The sequence below is a fragment of the Poeciliopsis prolifica genome, unplaced genomic scaffold (assembly GCF_027474105.1).
Source record: "Poeciliopsis prolifica strain line A6 unplaced genomic scaffold, Auburn_PproV2 SCAFFOLD002, whole genome shotgun sequence".
Classification (NCBI taxonomy): domain Eukaryota; kingdom Metazoa; phylum Chordata; class Actinopteri; order Cyprinodontiformes; family Poeciliidae; genus Poeciliopsis; species Poeciliopsis prolifica.
In genome coordinates, this window is record NW_026562377.1 from 22,165,964 (window position 1) to 22,184,070 (window position 18,107).

Here is an 18,107-nt window from a genome sequence, read left to right on the forward strand (position 1 = left end):
AAACAGTTGAAAAACCCCAGAAAATGTTTTGGCTGTTGACCAGTGTGGGTTTTTTTAAACTCCGGACACTATTAAAAGCGACAAAGTAGACGCCAAATTTGGACATGATCTTTGCTAGAAAGCACAACAGTGTTTCTTTTCATCTCCGCCTCTGTTTATCCCCTTTCTGGGTTCATAAAGCTGAAAATATAAGCTTAAGAAGTTAATAATTCATAGGGGATGGGTAAAATGTTGTTGGCTGATGTACTGGTAGAGGAACAGAGGTGTTGCAGATTTATGAATTTTCTTTCTTTTTTTTTTTGTTTACTAAAAAGAAAATATGCTACGATGTACAACTGCTGGAGTCAAAACTACTGAGAACCTTCATGCACATGTTTCTCGTTTTTATGATTCACGTTTTAAAATCTGAATCTGTCAAAATTGGAATAGTCAGACTGCAAAAAAGAAACAAATCTAAGACGAAATCGCTCTTAAAACGTTTCCATGGGACGGTAAAAAAAAAAAAGTTTATTTATGTTGATAGGTCGATTAAGAAAGATTTGAAAAACAGTTCAGACCTGAGATCCAGTTTATTATGTTTTTGATATAACAAATATAATATATGTTTAATGTAACAAAGCTTACAGGGCAAAACTCGAGGCCCCGGGGCCAAATCAAGTTTTTATGTGGCCCTCTATAGTTTACAATTGAAGCAATGACAATTGTGTGTTTGAATATTGAGCACACAATAAAATCAAAGTTGTTTTTTAATAAATTATATCAATTTGTAAAAATGTTGAATGTTATTACATGTTAGTACATCAAACATGGAGACGGGTTTTTATGAATATTTTTACAGTTTGTCAATGGGCAGTTTTATCAATACATTGTCTGTTGACGATATTGGTGATCTTCTATAGAACCCAAAATGAAAAGGAGTTATTACACAACAGCAATAATATCTGAAACTCGTTTTATTACCTCCACATCTTCGCAAGCCAACACTTAAATCATCGAGGGAGTTGGTTCATATATTTACAGAGCTTCTTCTGATTATGCAAAATGTGACAAAAGCACAACTAAGTTTATCTTCTTAGTCGCCCTGCTTGCCAAAATAAACAAACATACTTGTACATGATTTCCCGGAATAGGAAAACAATCCTGCAAACATTTTCAGGTTGTGTGGGAACCCTGAACATGCTGCATTTTGCTGTGAGATTCAATTTTAAATCCTCTCCGGCAGCGACTGAAACGTCTTCCCTCTCTTTGCCTGTCCGTTCAAATATTGATCTATCGGGCCACATCACTTCATTAAGTGGCATGTCGCTGTTGGTAGTTATCAATTTACTTAAAGAATGATCGAGACTCACACACACACACACAGATACACATGCACACACACACACACATGCAGCATGTCGTGAAGTCGAGTGCAGAGTGAAAGCGATCGATAGGCACTTCAGCTTTGTGTAATGTTATATCTGACTTGTGGCTACAATTGAGATATAGGAGCCTGGTTTTAGATGAAATGATTTTCCCTGTGCGACGTGGACAGAGAGCATGACCTGCTCAGACAGCTCTGTAATGGAGACAAAACGATGCTTCTGGTGACGTGGCGCCCACTGGGTGCCCCACGGTCCCAACTCTGCCACGCCACTTGTGTTTTTTGTTTTTGTTTTTTTCGTCTGAGCTACCGGTGAAGCAGAGCCTGGGTCGGATCCAGCTCATTAAAGCCGAGTTAATGTTTGCGCTGATGGCTCCGCAGAGACAGCCGGAGAGACAAGGCAGAGTTTCTCCTGCCTCTTGATGAAGCCTTTATGGCTTACAGATGGAGGGAAACTCTCCCAACAACACAACGCGATGCAACAACCCCACGCCCCCACCGGCGGCGGGGGGGGAAACGCTCCAGTCGCACACAAACATTCGCAGTTTTGCGTTGTGGCAGTGCAAAGCCTTTTATGGACGAGCGAGGATGGCTGTGCGCGCGGGAGATAAAGACGTCTGTGCGTGTGATGTGGCTGCGCCGTTGTTGACATCTGGAGCTGAAGAATTAGATTTGTTTCTCTGAGTAACAACAATCAAACCCATTTCTGTTCCACATTCAGATCCGCCGCCGGCTCCTCCTCGCCAGCCGCTGTTCTCTTGCGTTTGTACTCGGTCGACTGTCAGCGACGCTGGGAAAGTTTAGTCTGCATGCGAATGCAAATAGGAAGCCGCCGAGAGCGCAGTTCTCTCTCAGTGGTTTGTTGAAGTGATTCCCGTGGGAAATCCACAGAGACCTGGATTCAATGTCAAAGTATCAAAAAAAAAAAAAAAAAAAGAGAAAAGGAAAAGTTGTCTCATTTTGGTGTACAGGTTGTGTGTTGTTTAAGTGTTAAGGTCAGACGAGTAGTCTTTGTGAGAAATGCTCGCATCACTGTTAACAAGCTGACCTTTTCGATAAATGCCAGCAGAAATTTGTTTGTTTTCACTCCGACTGGCTCCTCCTGAGGTTCAGTGGGCGGACACGCCGCCACGCATCATCAGGTCTCGCTGCCCCGTCCGGACACGGCGCCCTGTGAGAGCACCCCTCTGACTTTTTCACGTGTTGATAAGTCGCAAAATTCATCGAATTTTAATTCAGACAAACACGGTTTGACAAATCTGTGTGCTCCAGTCAGCGATTTATCGATTGCTAAATCCATCACGATTAATCCGACAAACTACTACCATAGTTAAACACGGCAGTGGCAGCATTATGATGTTGGGATGCCCTGTAGAGGTAAATGTTCCAGCGCCATGATGACTCTAAACTTACAGCTACATATACAATGAAATGGCTTTATCGAGGGTGTTGGAATGGCCTAGTCAAAGCCCAGGCCTAAAAAAAACAACAACTAAGAAACAAAACTTTTCACAGGTGCTTTCCATCTGATATGTAAAGTGACGGCTTTACTGTAGCCTGGAGATAACGGGCCGTTTCCACTTCCTGTTTGCAGGTGTAAAGGCGCCTCCCACTATGGACTCTCCGCAGACAGGAAGCGGCGCTCGCAGGAGGGCGAGTGCACGGACAGCACGTCGGAGCTCACCGTCGCCACGCTGCCCAGCGACGGCCCCGCCTCCGCCGCCGTGGCGCTGCTCTCGGACGAACCCGGCCTGGTCAACCCAGCGTTCGACCCCAGCATGGAGGACAACAGCCAGTCGGGCAGCATGACCAGCCTGGCCGCTCGCAGCAGCTCCAAGAAGAGTGAGTGAGAGAAAAGGCTGTGTGTGTGTGTGTGTGTGTGTGTGTGTGTGTGTGTGTGTGTGTGTGTGTGTGTGTGTGTGTGTGTGTGATTCATCTGCTTACCCAGACAGAGCGTGTTACAAAAGTATTAGTCCACACTGAGATGTTGCACCTGAAAACTTCATTTTTAAATTTTTTATTTACTGTGGGTTTTTGTGTGATCGATCAGCAGCTTTGAAGTTCAACGGAAAGACATTTTTAGTTTTTTTTTTTTTTCTTCCAAACTAAACTCTGAACAGCTTTCTGTGTCATTGCAGCTGCAAGTTTCTATCAGCTCTGAACATGTTGCCTATTTGCATGACTCAAGCTAAAACATTCATTTGTAAGTTTTGAGAATCAAGGCTTGTGCTTTGACTGGGCCATTCTAACACCCAGATATATTGTCATCCTCATATGTACTTCCTTCATCCCATCAACTTTGACCAACCGAAGCCTTCGTAGCACGATGAAACCACTTCTCCGTTCAGAATGACATGGCGCTAGTATTTAAGTTTGACTCTTTATTGAAATATATACATAAAATGAATGAAAAATGAGAAAACACACAAATATTCCACTCCTTTGTGTTGATCTATCACATTAAAAATCCCAATGAAACACATTAAAGTTTGTGTCTGTGCGACGACAAAATGTGTAACGGCTCAAAAGAAACGAATATTTCTAATGTTCCTGCATGGTACTGGACAAATCAAAAGAAGACGGCAGTAATCTTCAATCTAACATGTATTTACTGCTGCCGTTTAGCCGGGCACACATTCGCTCCCAAATACACTTGTTCTTTCTAATGCCCTCTGATAGAAATCCTATTAACCAATTAGCTCCCCTGCTCTTTTGTTTTTTGTGTTTTTTCTCTCTTCACAAATCCATAAAAAATCCCACTTGAGGAAACGAGCAGAGAAACAAAGAGAGAAAGTCAAAGAGAGAGGAAGTCACTGAAAGGGCAGGAACACTGCGCTGTAAAGGAGAACGGTAATGAGAGGCGGGTTAAAAATAGCCGGCGCGAGCGTGTGATAATGCCTGGTGACGCCATCGAAGTGCTCCCTCCATTTTTTTTTTTTTTTATTATTATTATCGTCCACCTGTGCTAGCAGGAGGCGGTCGGGAGAGTTCCTCCCTGCTCTCCTAACGTAAGAGCCGGCGACGCCAAATGACGCTGCAGCAGCACTTTCAGCTGGGCCAGCTGAGCACCGCACTGCCGCCGCCGCCATCTCCACGAGCCGCGCCGCAACTGCTGAACAAGCTGTCAGCTCCAGCAGCCGCTGGCGCTTTTTAAAGAGTAATGCGGCTGTCAGAAGCCCTCGCGTCTCTCTGGGGCCGCAGAGGGAGGGAGCGGCGCTGCGGAGCCTCTGCTCCCGGAGCAGCCGGAGCTGGGCCAGCGGCTCCGTCCACCTCCGCTCTCCAAATCAGAGTCTCTCTGCGATGCTCTGTGTTGGGCGTAGTCGCTCGGTTCCGTGTTGTATTACATCACAGTTGCTGTTGTGCGACCGTGCAGCTATGCCCGGTACTCAGACGGGCTTTATTCATTTAAGACCCACAAAGTCAAACAAGCGCCTCCACTTGACAAAAAAGAGCAGCATTTGTTGAAACTGCAAAAGCTTCACAGTTTATGTAGCTGGATGAGAATGAGAGAAATCCTTGGCAACCAATCGCAGGTGCCGAAGCGCTTCATCTCGCAAAGCTCCTCCTATTTTCCAGAAAGCTCCACCCATTCATACAAAGCTCCGCCTACTGCTGATCTATTTCCCAGTCCGTCGCTCTGAAGAACGTTCACGGCTTAAAGGAGGAAGTCGTTGATATTTTGCTGAAGAGGAGACAAAGGAGTAGATTCTTAAAGAATTTCTTAATTTCTTTTAAGGCTTGTTGGAGTTATACCTAATGTTTCATAGAAACTGCAGTTCATAATTACTGCATTGTGCTATAAAATGCTTCTATGTGCGTGTCAAACGCTACCCCTGTAAAAAGAAAATATCTTCCACAGCTGCATTTGTTGATTAGTCATCTTAGCGTCAGTGTGTGGAAATATCATAATCCCCAAAAGGATTCCTATATGGTTTAATATTCAGGCAGCTTTTCTGCCTCCAGTGGCATGCGTTCACACTCTGCATGCCAGTAACATACTTGGACAGTCGGATGGACTTCTGCCTGCCTGACGACGGATATGGATGAATTAATAAAAACTCTGAAGGTGACAGATGGTTGGGGAGGTGGGGTCTGTTTTGATGCTGGGGAAAGAGAGAAAAGAATATCATGTGAAACTGTTGATTAATCATTTTAAATACCCTGCAGCCACAGTAGCACCACTCATTTTAATATCCTGAGCCAGTTTTAACCTCAGTCGGGCGTTTGTTGTTCACCCGAACAAACTGGAAATACTGACAGTGCTGGGATCCAACTGCTGATATTGACGGCAGCAGCGTGGCGTGTTTTTCCTGCCAAGTTGCCACTCGGAGCTCAGGAGGAACAGCTGGTGCTGTGAACACCAGGATGCAGCTCTGTCGACAGGGCTGTCAAAACGGGTTCAGGGCCTCAAACTTACTTTGGGTTTGCTTTGAGAAAAGCTCAAGAATGAAAAAAATATATATGACATGACATGTTGGACCAGTGAAACTGGGCATTTCTGCTGTTTATTTCTCTGCTCAGGTAGCTCTAAAAGACATGCGTACTCTCCTGACCTGCTTCAGACCGGTACTGCAGCTCCTCTGCAGAACTTGTTGGAACAAGCTCACACGGTTCTCTGGTAGAGAAGTCTGATTAGAGCCACAGTCAGACATGTCCGGACATGTTTGGAAGTCAAGTCCTTTATAAAGACCCTGTCTACTCCCCCCCCTCCTCTTTCTTTCTTCTTTTTTGCAGTCAGAAACTTTGACCGCTCCTCAGTGAGGAGCCGCTCCTTCAGGAGACTGAACCGGGCGTTCAGCGTTCTGCGGAGGACCAAGAGCGGGACTGCGGTCAGCAACGAGACCTCCGAGGAGCGGGACAATGCCAGGAACTCCAGCGTGCCGCCAGAAGGTACGGAGCACAAACTCTTTGTTTTACTTTCAAATCGATCTCTGTGATTCCTGAAGGGCCACTGGAGAGAGAGCCGGAGGGAGCAGGAAGCGCATGTGGCTCCGAATGTTTATATTTGCCATGTTCAATCAGCTGTGTGACGAATGGTGACATGGCTTTGGGCCTTGGGTGCAACAGCAGAAGCATATGTTTCCTGAATAATTCAGCCACACGTTGCATAAGGCCGCTGGTGCATCACCACAGAGGGATGAGAGCAGAGAGTGGCAGCCTGGGGCGTTTTGCATGGTGATGGTATAGACGAGGTCACTGGAGATGACGGGCCTCTCCACCTTCTGCTGTTCTTTTCCATCTCTTCATCTGCGTCCTCGCCAGCTGCGCTTCCGTCACAAACATAGGCAAAACTCTGCCGCTAATGTGATTGAGCAAGTCCAGGAAAAGGAAAAATTAAGAAGAGGCGCAACGATCAAGAAAAGCAGTGCAAGAGGTTATTCCAGAAAGTAACATCTGGTCATTGATCACATGATTTCTGTGATGCAAAAAAAAAAAAAAAAAAAAAAAGTATTTCTAATGCAATTTTGCAAAATATAAACATTTTAATGGAGTCAAAAAACCAACTTATGTCAATGCGGAAACTTTGAAATATTTGAAAAACATTATTAAAAAAAAAACAAATTAAAGAATTGTCCCGTTTTCATTAAGCAAATTTATTTTTGTAATTCCAATTTGAAAATCGATGGAAATGCAGCTGGTGACCCTGCATCCCGTCATCCACGCCTTCAGATTGGACTCATCCATGTGAAAGCAGCGAACCGAGCCAGGCCACGCTTACCACGCGCGCCTCTGTAACCCTTCACGCAGGAAAAGAAAACAATATACAATGCAAGATCCACAGCTCAGGCATTTTCATGACAAAGCGGAAGGACTACAGTCATCTGTAATGGAGCGTTATGTAGAGCTTGAGGTGCGGCGCGGCGGGATGCGGGGAAGGAATATGGCATTACGCAAGAATGATGAATGACAAATGACTTGGGAGTAGATGATTCTCAAAGGCCATCGCCGAGGAGGCTGAGAGGACGGATTAAATATTCATCGAATGCTCCAGGAGAGAGGAACAAGACTGAAGAAGAGAAAGATCCGGTAAAAATGGGTCCAGATTTTGTTAAAAAGAAGAAGAAGAAAAAAGGATATAAAAGACGTAAATAATGGCACTAAAATGCCTCCGTGCAAGGTGTAGAAATAATGAGATGGAGCGAGAAACTCAAATGGTGTGCGCTGGTGAGAAAGGAAGAGGTTACATAAGAGCTCCAGGGTCCCAGTCAGAGTGCTCTGCACCCCTGGAGCGATCTGCTGTGATAAAGACAAAATATTGACTCTGGAAAGGAGAAAGTGCATTGCTGAGTGGAACGAACCGCCAAGGCTGCTCCACTGGAGACGGGAGGCGCTCCACTGTGGAATAAGAGGAGGAGAGAGACATTTCTCAAAACGGATGGGGAATATGCCTCCTGTGTTAGTGACGGGGCGACCACAAAGACTCCAGGTTGGGATGCAGGAGAAAGAAAGGCGCAAGAGGGAGGAGACAAGTGCATCTTCCAGACATATGCCGACTGTCCAACAGTGTGTGTTGAGAGTTGGTCATCACCACAGTTACAGCAGAAGATGATCTCATTAGAAATTATCGGACGTTTTCACATTTTGCCAGGTTGGAACCACAAGCTTGAATGTATTTTATAGGACTTGTAGGTTATAAACCTATGGAGTTACATTGGGGCCATAAAGTTTGTTCAAAAGAAGAAAAAAAAAAGTTTTGAAACAGAAAAATTATTCGGAAACTGGTATAAACCGACATAAAGTGACGTCGTCGTGAATCAGAACAGCTCAGCCAAGGTCCGGACGTGAACGTCAAAGAGAATTGGCGAGGATTTCAGGAACCAAGATGGCCTCTCAGGCCGGATGTTCAGAGCCGGTACAAAGTTTCAGAACGTTCTCTGCTGCTCTTTAAGCAAACGCTGCACCGACGAGGCGCGAACAGTGAATGCGTCAGCGCGCCGCCATCCGTCCTCCTCTCCTCTCAGTTCACAATAACAGCTGCGCCGCGTTTTATTTGACCACAAAAGAAGACAGCATTTCTGAATCGTAAACTTTGGCTGCTTTCGCAATTTTGTCAAGTTTTTTTTTTTTTTTGCTCGTTAAAACTTATTCATCTCCACCAAAGTAATTATCCGCTGGATACTTGAAGGGTTTTCCCGAGAGCGCAGCTCACACACGATGGACTGAATGTGACTAATGAAACAAACGTCACGCGGGACAACTAGCCACGGAAAACATTCTCTGGGCTTGCGCAAGTTTGCTGTAGTGGCCTGAGGGAGTGGAGGCTGCAGCTGGCTCCACGGCCGAACCTCTCCACCGTGGCCTGCCGCTCTTTCTCCCTTGGCGCTCTCCTCTATCCGTTCACAATCCCCTGTCTTCCCGATTTTAAAATGAGACGCTGTCCTTTCCCTGTGCTCTCTCCGTCAGTGCTGGCTCTTCCGCAGCTCCATCACCTGATCCCCGACGGCGAGCTCACCAGTATTAAGATCACGCGGCAGGATCCCTCGGACCCGCTGGCCATCAGCATCGTCGGCGGCAACGAGACCCCTCTGGTTCGCATCCTCATCCAGGATATCTACAGGGAGGGGGTGATCGCTCGGGACGGTCGCCTGCTGCCCGGGGACATGATCCTGAAGGTACGACAATGACACAAAAGCTGCGTTTCCATTAAAAACGTGCGCCATGAGCACATTGCTGGTGTTTACAAACTGGCGTGTTGCATCCAAAGTGTTGCCATTGAAGATGGGCGAAGTACACCAATTTTTAAAAGCCACCTCAAGCACAAAGACGTATAGCAATTTGAAAGCAAAGTTTTTTTTATTGTGTTATCATTAAACAAATTCATTTTCCAATTTGCCAAGTTTTATGGTCAACGTGAGCGCAGCTCCCGAGAATCGAGTGGCGCTGCCTGCGAATGGACCGTACCGACGTCCCTCCTGTTTCCCCCTTCAGGTCAACGGCATCGACATAAGCAACGTGCCTCACTACTTCGCCGTGACGACCCTGAGGCAGCCGTGCCAACTCCTGCGGCTGACCGTGCTCAGAGAGCAGCGGCACCGCTACCGTTCGCACTCGCACGGCCACGCTCACGGAGCCGGCGGCGTCCACCAGTCTCTCGGCCTGCCGCACCAGCCGCTGAGAGACGACAGCGTCCACGTGGTGCTGAACAAGAACGCGCCGGACGAACAGCTGGGCATCAAGCTGGTGCGGCGAGCGGAGGAGCACGGGGTCTACATCTTCCACCTGCTGGAGGGAGGCCTGGCCGCGCGTGACGGACAGCTGTGCGTGGGTGACCGCGTGCTGGCCATCAACGGGCACGATCTGCGTTACGGGGCGCCGGAGCACGCCGCTTTGCTCATCCAGGTCAGTCGGGACAGGCACCAAGCATCAGCTCTGTTTGGAAAGTTATGAGTAGGGATGAGGATGATAGGTTCATCACGATTAATCGTGAGTAATAACTCGATGCATTAATTAATTGTGATATTCATCAGAACAGTAGATTACTTGTTGAATAACGAAGCAATTAATCGTTATTCAACAAGTAGTTGTCGTTCATCAATTATTGAAATAATTGGCAAATAATTTGGTCATCGATTAATCGTTTACTGGTGAATACAGAATTTTTAAAAAGGCCATTTTGCTGAAACAACACCATCAGAGAAGCCATTAAACTACATTTGAAGGAAAAATATATTAACATGCATTTAAGCTTTAAAAAAAGTCTTTGTCTGTAAATCTCTTCTACCCAGAACAACTCGAGTGACGTAGTTTTAGCTTCACCCAGTTAAAATGCTGTGAAAAAACAAAAACTCTTATTAAGCACCTACTGCTATGCAATTATTATTAGTTAATAATTTTTGGTTGATAATAATATTATTGGTTATATGCTAATATATTGGTTTATAACTAAAGGAAATGTTATTGCATTTTAGGCAATGAAATATTTATATTCTCATTTTTAAAAAAAAGTGTAATTGTTTTTCTAATATTGCATAAAAAAAGGTTTAATTGGTCACATGAAAAATCTGCAGAACGTCCCATTTTCTCCCCCGTGATTGATCGATTAATCGTCTGATTAATCTGTCAGATATTTGATCAATAGAACAATTGATTCCTAAAATAACCAATAGTTGCAGCTGCGGTGGCAACACATTCTACCTAAACGTTGTTGCAGACCAGAACCAGCCGTGCTGCGTTCATACTCCGCCTCCCGGCGGCATTAAAGATAATTGCGGTGATTCCAGCAAATCGTGTCAAGCTGCGCTGTTGTGTCTGCCTTCGCCGCAGTTAATGCTGCTTAATTGTGGCGACTCCCCTGACGGACGCACGGGCGGGTTTCAGGGGGGAGGAGAGAGGCGTGCGGCCCCCTCTGATTCCTGGTTGATGCCAGCCAGTGATGGCGTGCGTTTGGTTAATGGCGGTTAATTGCTGTGTTTACGGCTGACTGTGCTGGGTGTCTGGGCTCGGAGTTCCTGTCTGCGCCGTCTGACTGGCTCCCTCTGGGTCTCACCGGAGCCTCTCGGATCGGCCACTTTCTGTCAGAGATTACGAACTGGCAGGGAAGAAATTGAATTAGTCCAATTAGGGCAATGATGGTTGGGACTGGCTAATTCAGGGCTCAGCGGCGTGTTTGAGAGGGCAGCAGAAATCTCTCTAGGAATACGAGAGCAGAGAGGCGGCTGCAGAGACCCGGTCAGTCTGGCTGACGGGCAAAAGCCTCAATCAGATAAAGGAGGTTTCGATCTTAAAGTCTACTCTCGAAATGTGACACGAAAATACAAAACATGTCTCCACTTCCAGAAATTCAAACATGAAGCCCAAGCTTGTCTTTGCTGGTCACTGTAGGCGAGCGAGCACAGTGTGCACTTCGTGGTATCTCGTCAGATCTGCCTGCCCAACCCAGACATCCTACCAGAGGGGCCATGGGGCATGGACGGCCCCCCGCCGTACTCCCCCGTGGACATGGAGCAAACACTGCTGGTGAGAAGCAAACACACACACACACACACACACACACACACACACACACAGAGACATGTATCTATATGTGCAGGAGATATGAGCCCCGTTGAATACCCAGAGAAAACCTTTGTTCCTTTCATAAACACTCGCTTTCAGGTGCAAATGATCCATGCAGCCGTTCTTCTCCCATCAAAGTCAAGCATGTCATTCAAAGAGCGTCTTCTATCTCATATCCTCACAGATTTGCAGCACACGTACATTTCTTTTTTTTTTCTGACAGCTGCCTAAAGATTCCTAACTGTTCTCTTCCCGTAGTTTGATATAAACGAAGGCGATAGTGGTGCAGACTCACGGTCTTCTATCTTCATTACTGGCGCTCTCGCTGAATGGGCAGTCAGCTTTTTTTTTTTTCTTTCTTTTTTAAATGGGAAATATTGAGCCAGAAATCACAATGAGTTTAACCTCTGCAGAGAATTTTGCCAAGAAAAACGCAGGATATGATTTTCATTCGTCTCTTTAAGTGCACGTCTTTAAACTATGGGGCGGTCCCGTTTGGACTTGAAAGAAAGGCTCAGAATATAAAGTTTGAACTGCTGAGCATCATAGGAAATAGGCCAAACTGTGGGACCGTGGTATCTGTAAATAAGAAGAAAAAAAAAACACTTTTAAGAACATTAATTGAACTCTTGATTGCCTGAGATTTGATCAAGTCGTCATTCGCACAGAGCGCTGAAGTTTTTCCTAGAAACTCTTAAAAAGCGTCTTGAGTGGAGGAAAATAGATCATTTTTTTGTAAAATACAGAAAATCTTACGGAGATGTGAGCTTACAGTTTAAATAAACACTCTGAAACATTTCTCTAAATTGCAGAGACGGCTTTCTCAAAGGTTTTTTTCCAGGAAAAAGACTAAACACAGAATCCATCCATGGATCTGCTATGGGAGAGGAAAAAGGAAAGGAAAGTAAACAGAATTAGTCGCAGTACTTTAGTCAATAGCCGATTCCAAAATAGAGACGATTGAATGGAGAAACATTCAGTCAGTCAGGTGTAACCTGGAACCATGGAATAAAAAATAATAATAATTTAAAAACCGGAGAACACAAAGTTCCTGGCAGCAATGATTGAACATAATGGGTGAATGCAGAGGAGCAAAATCTTTGCTTTGGTCTCCGTGAACCCAGAGGACACAGGAGATATGGTGCAGACAACAAAACGGTGACATAATCCAACCGTCGTCATGTCACTCTGCTCTGGTTAGACGTAAAGAAAGAGCTGGTGCTTGCGAGGTCACCTGCCAAGTCATTCAACAAACCAATTCTTTCTGCCTTCCAACATCAGTTTGTCATGTTTCTAAAAAGTTTTTATGTGCGCTGAAACATTAGCTTCCAGATAATAAAGGGGTAATGGTTCATTATTACCTAGAACTACGACTGCGTCCCCTGTTGATTCTCCCCCCCCCCGAAATGAGTTCCTGCGCCTCGACTGTAAATTTGTCAATAAGACCAGCGGCTTATTACCTCAGCCTATCATAAAACAATTTTAAAAAAAGCTACATGAACTCTGCTAGGATGTAACAACCATTACTAGACACCATTACCGCTTATTAAAAAGCTGCCGCTCTGCAGGGCAGAGAACGTGACTCTGCGCGGTGCGTAGGAGGCCCCTGATTCTGGAGACTTTAGGCACAGCTTGAGTCAGTGCTGAGCCCCCGGGTCAATAACGGGACCGCGAGGGAGATCTGCTGCGAGCGCGGCGGAAACATGTGAACGCGCCACGCCAGCAGAGCGGCACAGGCTCCGGCCCGTCAACCTCAACGCGCCCGTCACCCATCCTGAACATGCAGTTTTAATTAGAACATGCAGTTTGAATAAGGTGCCCTTGGTGCTAGTTAGCTCCTCGTGTGCTTTCGCTTTATTGTCTCCATCACAAAAAGAAGAATGTGTGCTGAAGGAGAAGAGACGTCACAGTGACAGGATGCCGGCTTCCTACAGTCTGAAGAAATGCTTAATCCACCCATATGCAATTTTGCATTGGTGTCGATCAACTCAACTATGTTTGTGCTACTTTGGCTTTGAAGATATTGATGAAAGTTTAGAGGTCAAAGGTCAGCCAGCCCCCCTCTCACTTTTACAAAATTAAAATTTCCTTAATATCTTCAATGCCAATGCGGCACAAACAAAAACCTTTGCTGCACAAACGTCGTTGAGCTGATTTTGTCTGATTTGAAGAAGGTGGTGGTGGTTTGACCTTTCATGACCTCTGGAAACATTTCTCAATATCTTTAAAATGATAGCGGCACAAATGAAACGCAAACGTTTCACACCACTTCCGTCTGATTTGAAGAAGGTGGCAGTGGAGCAGGACTTACCAGCAGGACTTACCAGATTTTGACGTGAATAATCTCTAACAAACAACAACCTGGCCTCATTTTGGCCTCTCTGTGTTTTGTGCAGGACTCCTGTCAGAAGCCCGCGTGTTACGAGAAGACGGTCACACTAACCAAGGAGCCATACGACTCCCTGGGCATGACGGTGGCGGGCGGCATGTCCAGCCGAGGATGGGACCTCCCCATCTACGTCACAAACGTGGACCGCGACGGCGTGGTGGGACAGGAGGGATCCATCCGCAAAGGTAACATGGCCGCCTGCCAATCTGTGCTTGAAATCTCACAGGCATTTAATTGCGTGGCATCACTGGCAATTGCTCTTATTTGTCGTGCTTCGTCAGATGAGCGAAATATCTTTGCGGGCCGCCTGTCGCGGATGAGCCTCTCTGTACTGAAGAGCACGAACAAAAAGATCGATGATGACTTCGTATGGAGCAGAAACCTCGGCTGCTCGTGTCGATTCTTTAAAAAAAAAAAAAAAACGTTAGCGCAGCAGAGTTGAAAACTTACCACAACATAGGGGGGATTTAGCAAAACTGTCTTTTTTGTTTTAAAGTTTTTGTCATGATTAATTTTCTTTTTCTTTTTTTTTATATTGCAACTACAAACTAGACAAGGAAAAATTAGCGCACAATCGTGAGGAGAAGGAAAACTAAGGAGAAAAACTTTAGCAAATAAAAATCTTACACCCTTTTAATCTGATTCCTCAAAAACAAACCTAAACATTATTTTTTCTCTTTTCCACTGCACAGTTGTTGGTCCCCAGGATAAGATCACATCTCCAATTGTGTTTCCAGTAGTTGTGATGCTGTTGACCATATTACTGCGCGGTTTGTCATTTCAAAAATAAATGTTCTTCATGGAAACGCGGCAGTTTTGAAGCTTCGTTTACGGGAAGAGCGGGACAAATGTTGCACAAACAGCAATATGAGGACTTCATAAAATGATCAAGTCTGTTGCTTTGTGTGGGACTCAAGGTGCACATTACCGGATTCATTTGGGACAGAGCAGCAGCTGTCTCTGTGTGCTTCTGAAAGATGTTTGTGCAACGTAACTGTGCATTCATTTGCATTTTCTCGCAGGGCAAATGTGTCCTTTGTGTTGCTTCCTAGCAAGCCGGTCTGCACTGTCCATCTTTGCATCACTTTCATCATTAGCAGGCTTTTTAAAAGCCCACAGCTGCCCTTTGGTTTCAGTGTCTTTGTGGTCCGGATGCAAGAATGATGAATATTAAGCAGAAAGAAGATAAGCCCTCGACTCTGATGTCTCCCCCCCGACCCACAGGTGACATTCTGCTCAATGTGAACGGCATGGATCTGACGGGGGTGACGCGAGGCGAGGCGGTGGCCAACCTCAAGAACACTTCCTCTCCCGTCGTGCTGAAGGTCCTGGAGATGCGTCCGCCCGACGACGACAACCCGCCGGAGTTCACGCTGCCGCCGTGTCTGACGCCGTCGCCCACAGACAGCACCAAGAGCCCGCTGCCCAACGACGATTACTCCCCGCTCTGGGTCTCCTGGCTGCAGGTCCCCAGGTGAGCGGCCCTCCTGTGATCTCTGTCTTCGCCTGTACATTTTTAACTTTTTCTGGTTTCCGCAGCTCCAACATGTCCTTTTGACCTTCCCCAGCGGGCACACGCTGACGTCTCGACAGAAACAGGAGGAAGGAGACGCTCATTGTACTTTTAAGGCGTTTTTTTTAAAGAAAATATTCGATACTTATAAATCACTAAAACCTCTGAGAACTGAAGGGTTTTTAATAATACATGCAAGGTTTTGTTGTCGTCATGGAGACAGTCTTGCACTGACACAAATTGCCACTTTTCCTGCTTATGTGGAATAAAAGAGGGGATTCAGTGGTGCAGCTGAAAGCAATGAATGTTTCTTTCTTCACCTTTTTAATGTCGGTTTTCCATATTACAAATTAAAACAATAATAATAACAAAAATACCTTAGAAACAGGGTATCAAACTAATTTTCATTTTGGGCCACATCTAGATCAAGAATGTTCTGAAGGGCTGGTTGTGGCAGAATGTATCATATTCCATAAAAAATGGTTACATATTAAAAAATAGCCATCTCTACATTCAATCGGTTCATCTTAAAAGTCAAATAATGTTCTTTGCAATGATTATTGCAAATAATTAATATCGCATCTTTCCACCGATCAACATGGAAAGACAGACTGATCAATGTCTTTCCATGTTGATCAGTCCATCCAGGATGTTGTGATAGTTTTGTGACTTTGAAACACTTGCAAAGGATTCTGACATCAAGTGAGGCCGAATGGTCATGTTGTAGAAGTAAGTGGTGCTGCCACGTACAGTCGGAGGTTAGCGGTCACTTATATCCGACGTTTGCAGCAATTTTTTGTGGAAAACCTGTGATCAAGTGGTGCATCAGAGCAAAACAAAAATGTGGGGAACCGTTGATTTTGCTTGTGTTTTCACAACTGGAGGACCTGATTGACGCATTTTTGTGGCTGAAGTTTGGAGGGCCACATAAAAATCTACGTCGGGCCGGATTATGCCCCCAGGCCTCGAGTTTGATGCGTGTGCCCTAGAGTTTGTAGTTCCAATGTGGCAAACGATGGAAACATTTTGGTGACGGTCTTGGCTTTATTAATCTTCATATCCAGGAAGATTATGAAGATTAAACCAAACTGTTTATTCACCTGTAAACAGTTTGTTTAAAGGTGAATCTGCTTAATCTCCTTCTTGGCCCACGCAGACATCTCTACTGCTGCAAAGACATCGTTCTGCGGCGGAGCACATCGGGCAGCCTGGGCTTCAGCATTGTGGGAGGCCAGGAGGAGGTCAACTGCAATCAGTCGTTTTTTATCCGCTCCATTGTCGAGGGGACCCCCGCCTACAACGATGGCAGGATAAGGTATTCAGCAAGTGTTACCTTACAGACATCTGTCGTTTTGAGCTGCAGTATTCAACTTTCATTAGCAAAATCTTGATTTGTTTTTTTTTCACAGATTATCTTTTTCATACCATACTATCATATACACAAGCATGATTGACAATCCTCAGACCTGCCTCCTGGCTCTGATTGGTTGGTTCTAGTTTGCACTGAGAGAAGGCAGAGAAGCTCAAATTTCCATCACAGATTACTCTGTAACGACATACTAACAGCTTTAAGAATAAAAACATATTTCTTTTAGAAAACTTACATACTACGGCTTTATTAATACTTCTTAGGTGACGCTGAATATGACACAGTAAATTAAACAAAGGTTTGTGATTTCTCTCTTTATTTTTTATGAAGATGCGGGGACATCCTGCTGGAGGTGAACGGAAAAAGCACGTGGGGGATGACGCACACGGGACTGGTTCGTCTCCTGAAGGAGCTCCGGGGCAGAATCACCCTGACCATCGTGTCTTGGCCGGGCAGCCTGCTGTAAACGGCGCTCCCAAGCCATCCGGTATCGCTTTTATCAACACTGACTGAGGAATGTGGAAGGCAGAGAGCTATGGACCGGCCGACCACCCTAAGCTCGCTGCGTGGGAAGAGTAGCTCAGGACGGCACCGCGGACGCCTCGCCGCAGACGGGCTGCCTGGGGACTTTGCCAGGACTTTGCAGGAGGAGCAGATAAGAGACTGGATTGTGACCAGAAGGTTGACTCGCCCTCTCTCCCGCCCACGGAAATCCTGAACCGGAGCAGATCCGGGCCGGACGCTTGTCTTGCTTAGAGGACACCGAACAGCGTCCAGTGAGTCGGGTGGGAGGACAGAAAGGAGACACGACTCGTTGCCAATTTCAATAGATGTATATTAGGATAATACGTCAAGCTGGACTCACATTTCTTAACGTAAAATGTTGGGTGTCTAAAAAAAAAAAGAAAGAAAAATCAAAAACAAACGTACCGAACCAAGTACTTGCGATATGTTTCTTTTGTTTGTCGTATGGCCTTTAAACGTAGGCTTTATTCTGTTTGTATCGACAGTGGTTGTCATCTTCGACACGTTGCCAAGTAGTCGTCTGTGAGTTTTGTTTGTTTTTTTCATTTTTTTTTCTGTTGTCTCAGAAGCTATGGCTGAGTTATTAAAACCACTGGCAAAGAAAATGTATGAAAAAAAAGGAATCTATGTCTTCGTAACTTGTTAACAAATAACATTTAAATAGGAGATTTTGTGGAGGCCTTACAAATTTTCTTACTTTCAAGAAGAAAAAAAAAAACTGACTTGGTTTCCGTGTATCAGTGGAGGGCCTGAGGTTTGTCTGCTGTGGTTCTGTCTGTCACGCTTCGGCCTGCGTAGTATATCTGACGATGGTACGTTTGGTTAAATGCTCAATAAACTCATTTAAAGAAAAATAATAAAAAATTAACATTTACTTTTTTGTTGTTGTTGTTTCACCAGAAAGGCTCATATACAAACCAGAAAAACAACACAATACCATAAAACTTAGAGA

At 45.3% G+C, this 18,107-nt stretch overlaps 1 protein-coding gene across 3 annotated transcripts in view; it reads left to right on the forward strand.

The window, feature by feature from the left end:
- lnx1 (ligand of numb-protein X 1) overlaps window positions 1-18,029 on the forward strand; it is a 54,801-nt gene extending 36,772 nt beyond the window's left edge. For all 3 annotated transcript variants that reach the window (XM_055045789.1, XM_055045788.1, XM_055045790.1), the window contains 9 exons: window positions 2,958-3,205; window positions 6,098-6,253; window positions 8,768-8,976; window positions 9,293-9,703; window positions 11,186-11,320; window positions 13,756-13,933; window positions 14,973-15,222; window positions 16,418-16,576; window positions 16,961-18,029. In XM_055045789.1, the coding sequence (XP_054901764.1) occupies window positions 2,958-3,205; window positions 6,098-6,253; window positions 8,768-8,976; window positions 9,293-9,703; window positions 11,186-11,320; window positions 13,756-13,933; window positions 14,973-15,222; window positions 16,418-16,576; window positions 16,961-17,096 (1,882 nt within the window). In that variant the 3' untranslated portion in view covers window positions 17,097-18,029. The remainder of the gene's footprint in view (window positions 1-2,957; window positions 3,206-6,097; window positions 6,254-8,767; window positions 8,977-9,292; window positions 9,704-11,185; window positions 11,321-13,755; window positions 13,934-14,972; window positions 15,223-16,417; window positions 16,577-16,960) is intronic.
- Window positions 18,030-18,107: the final 78 nt, after the last annotated feature.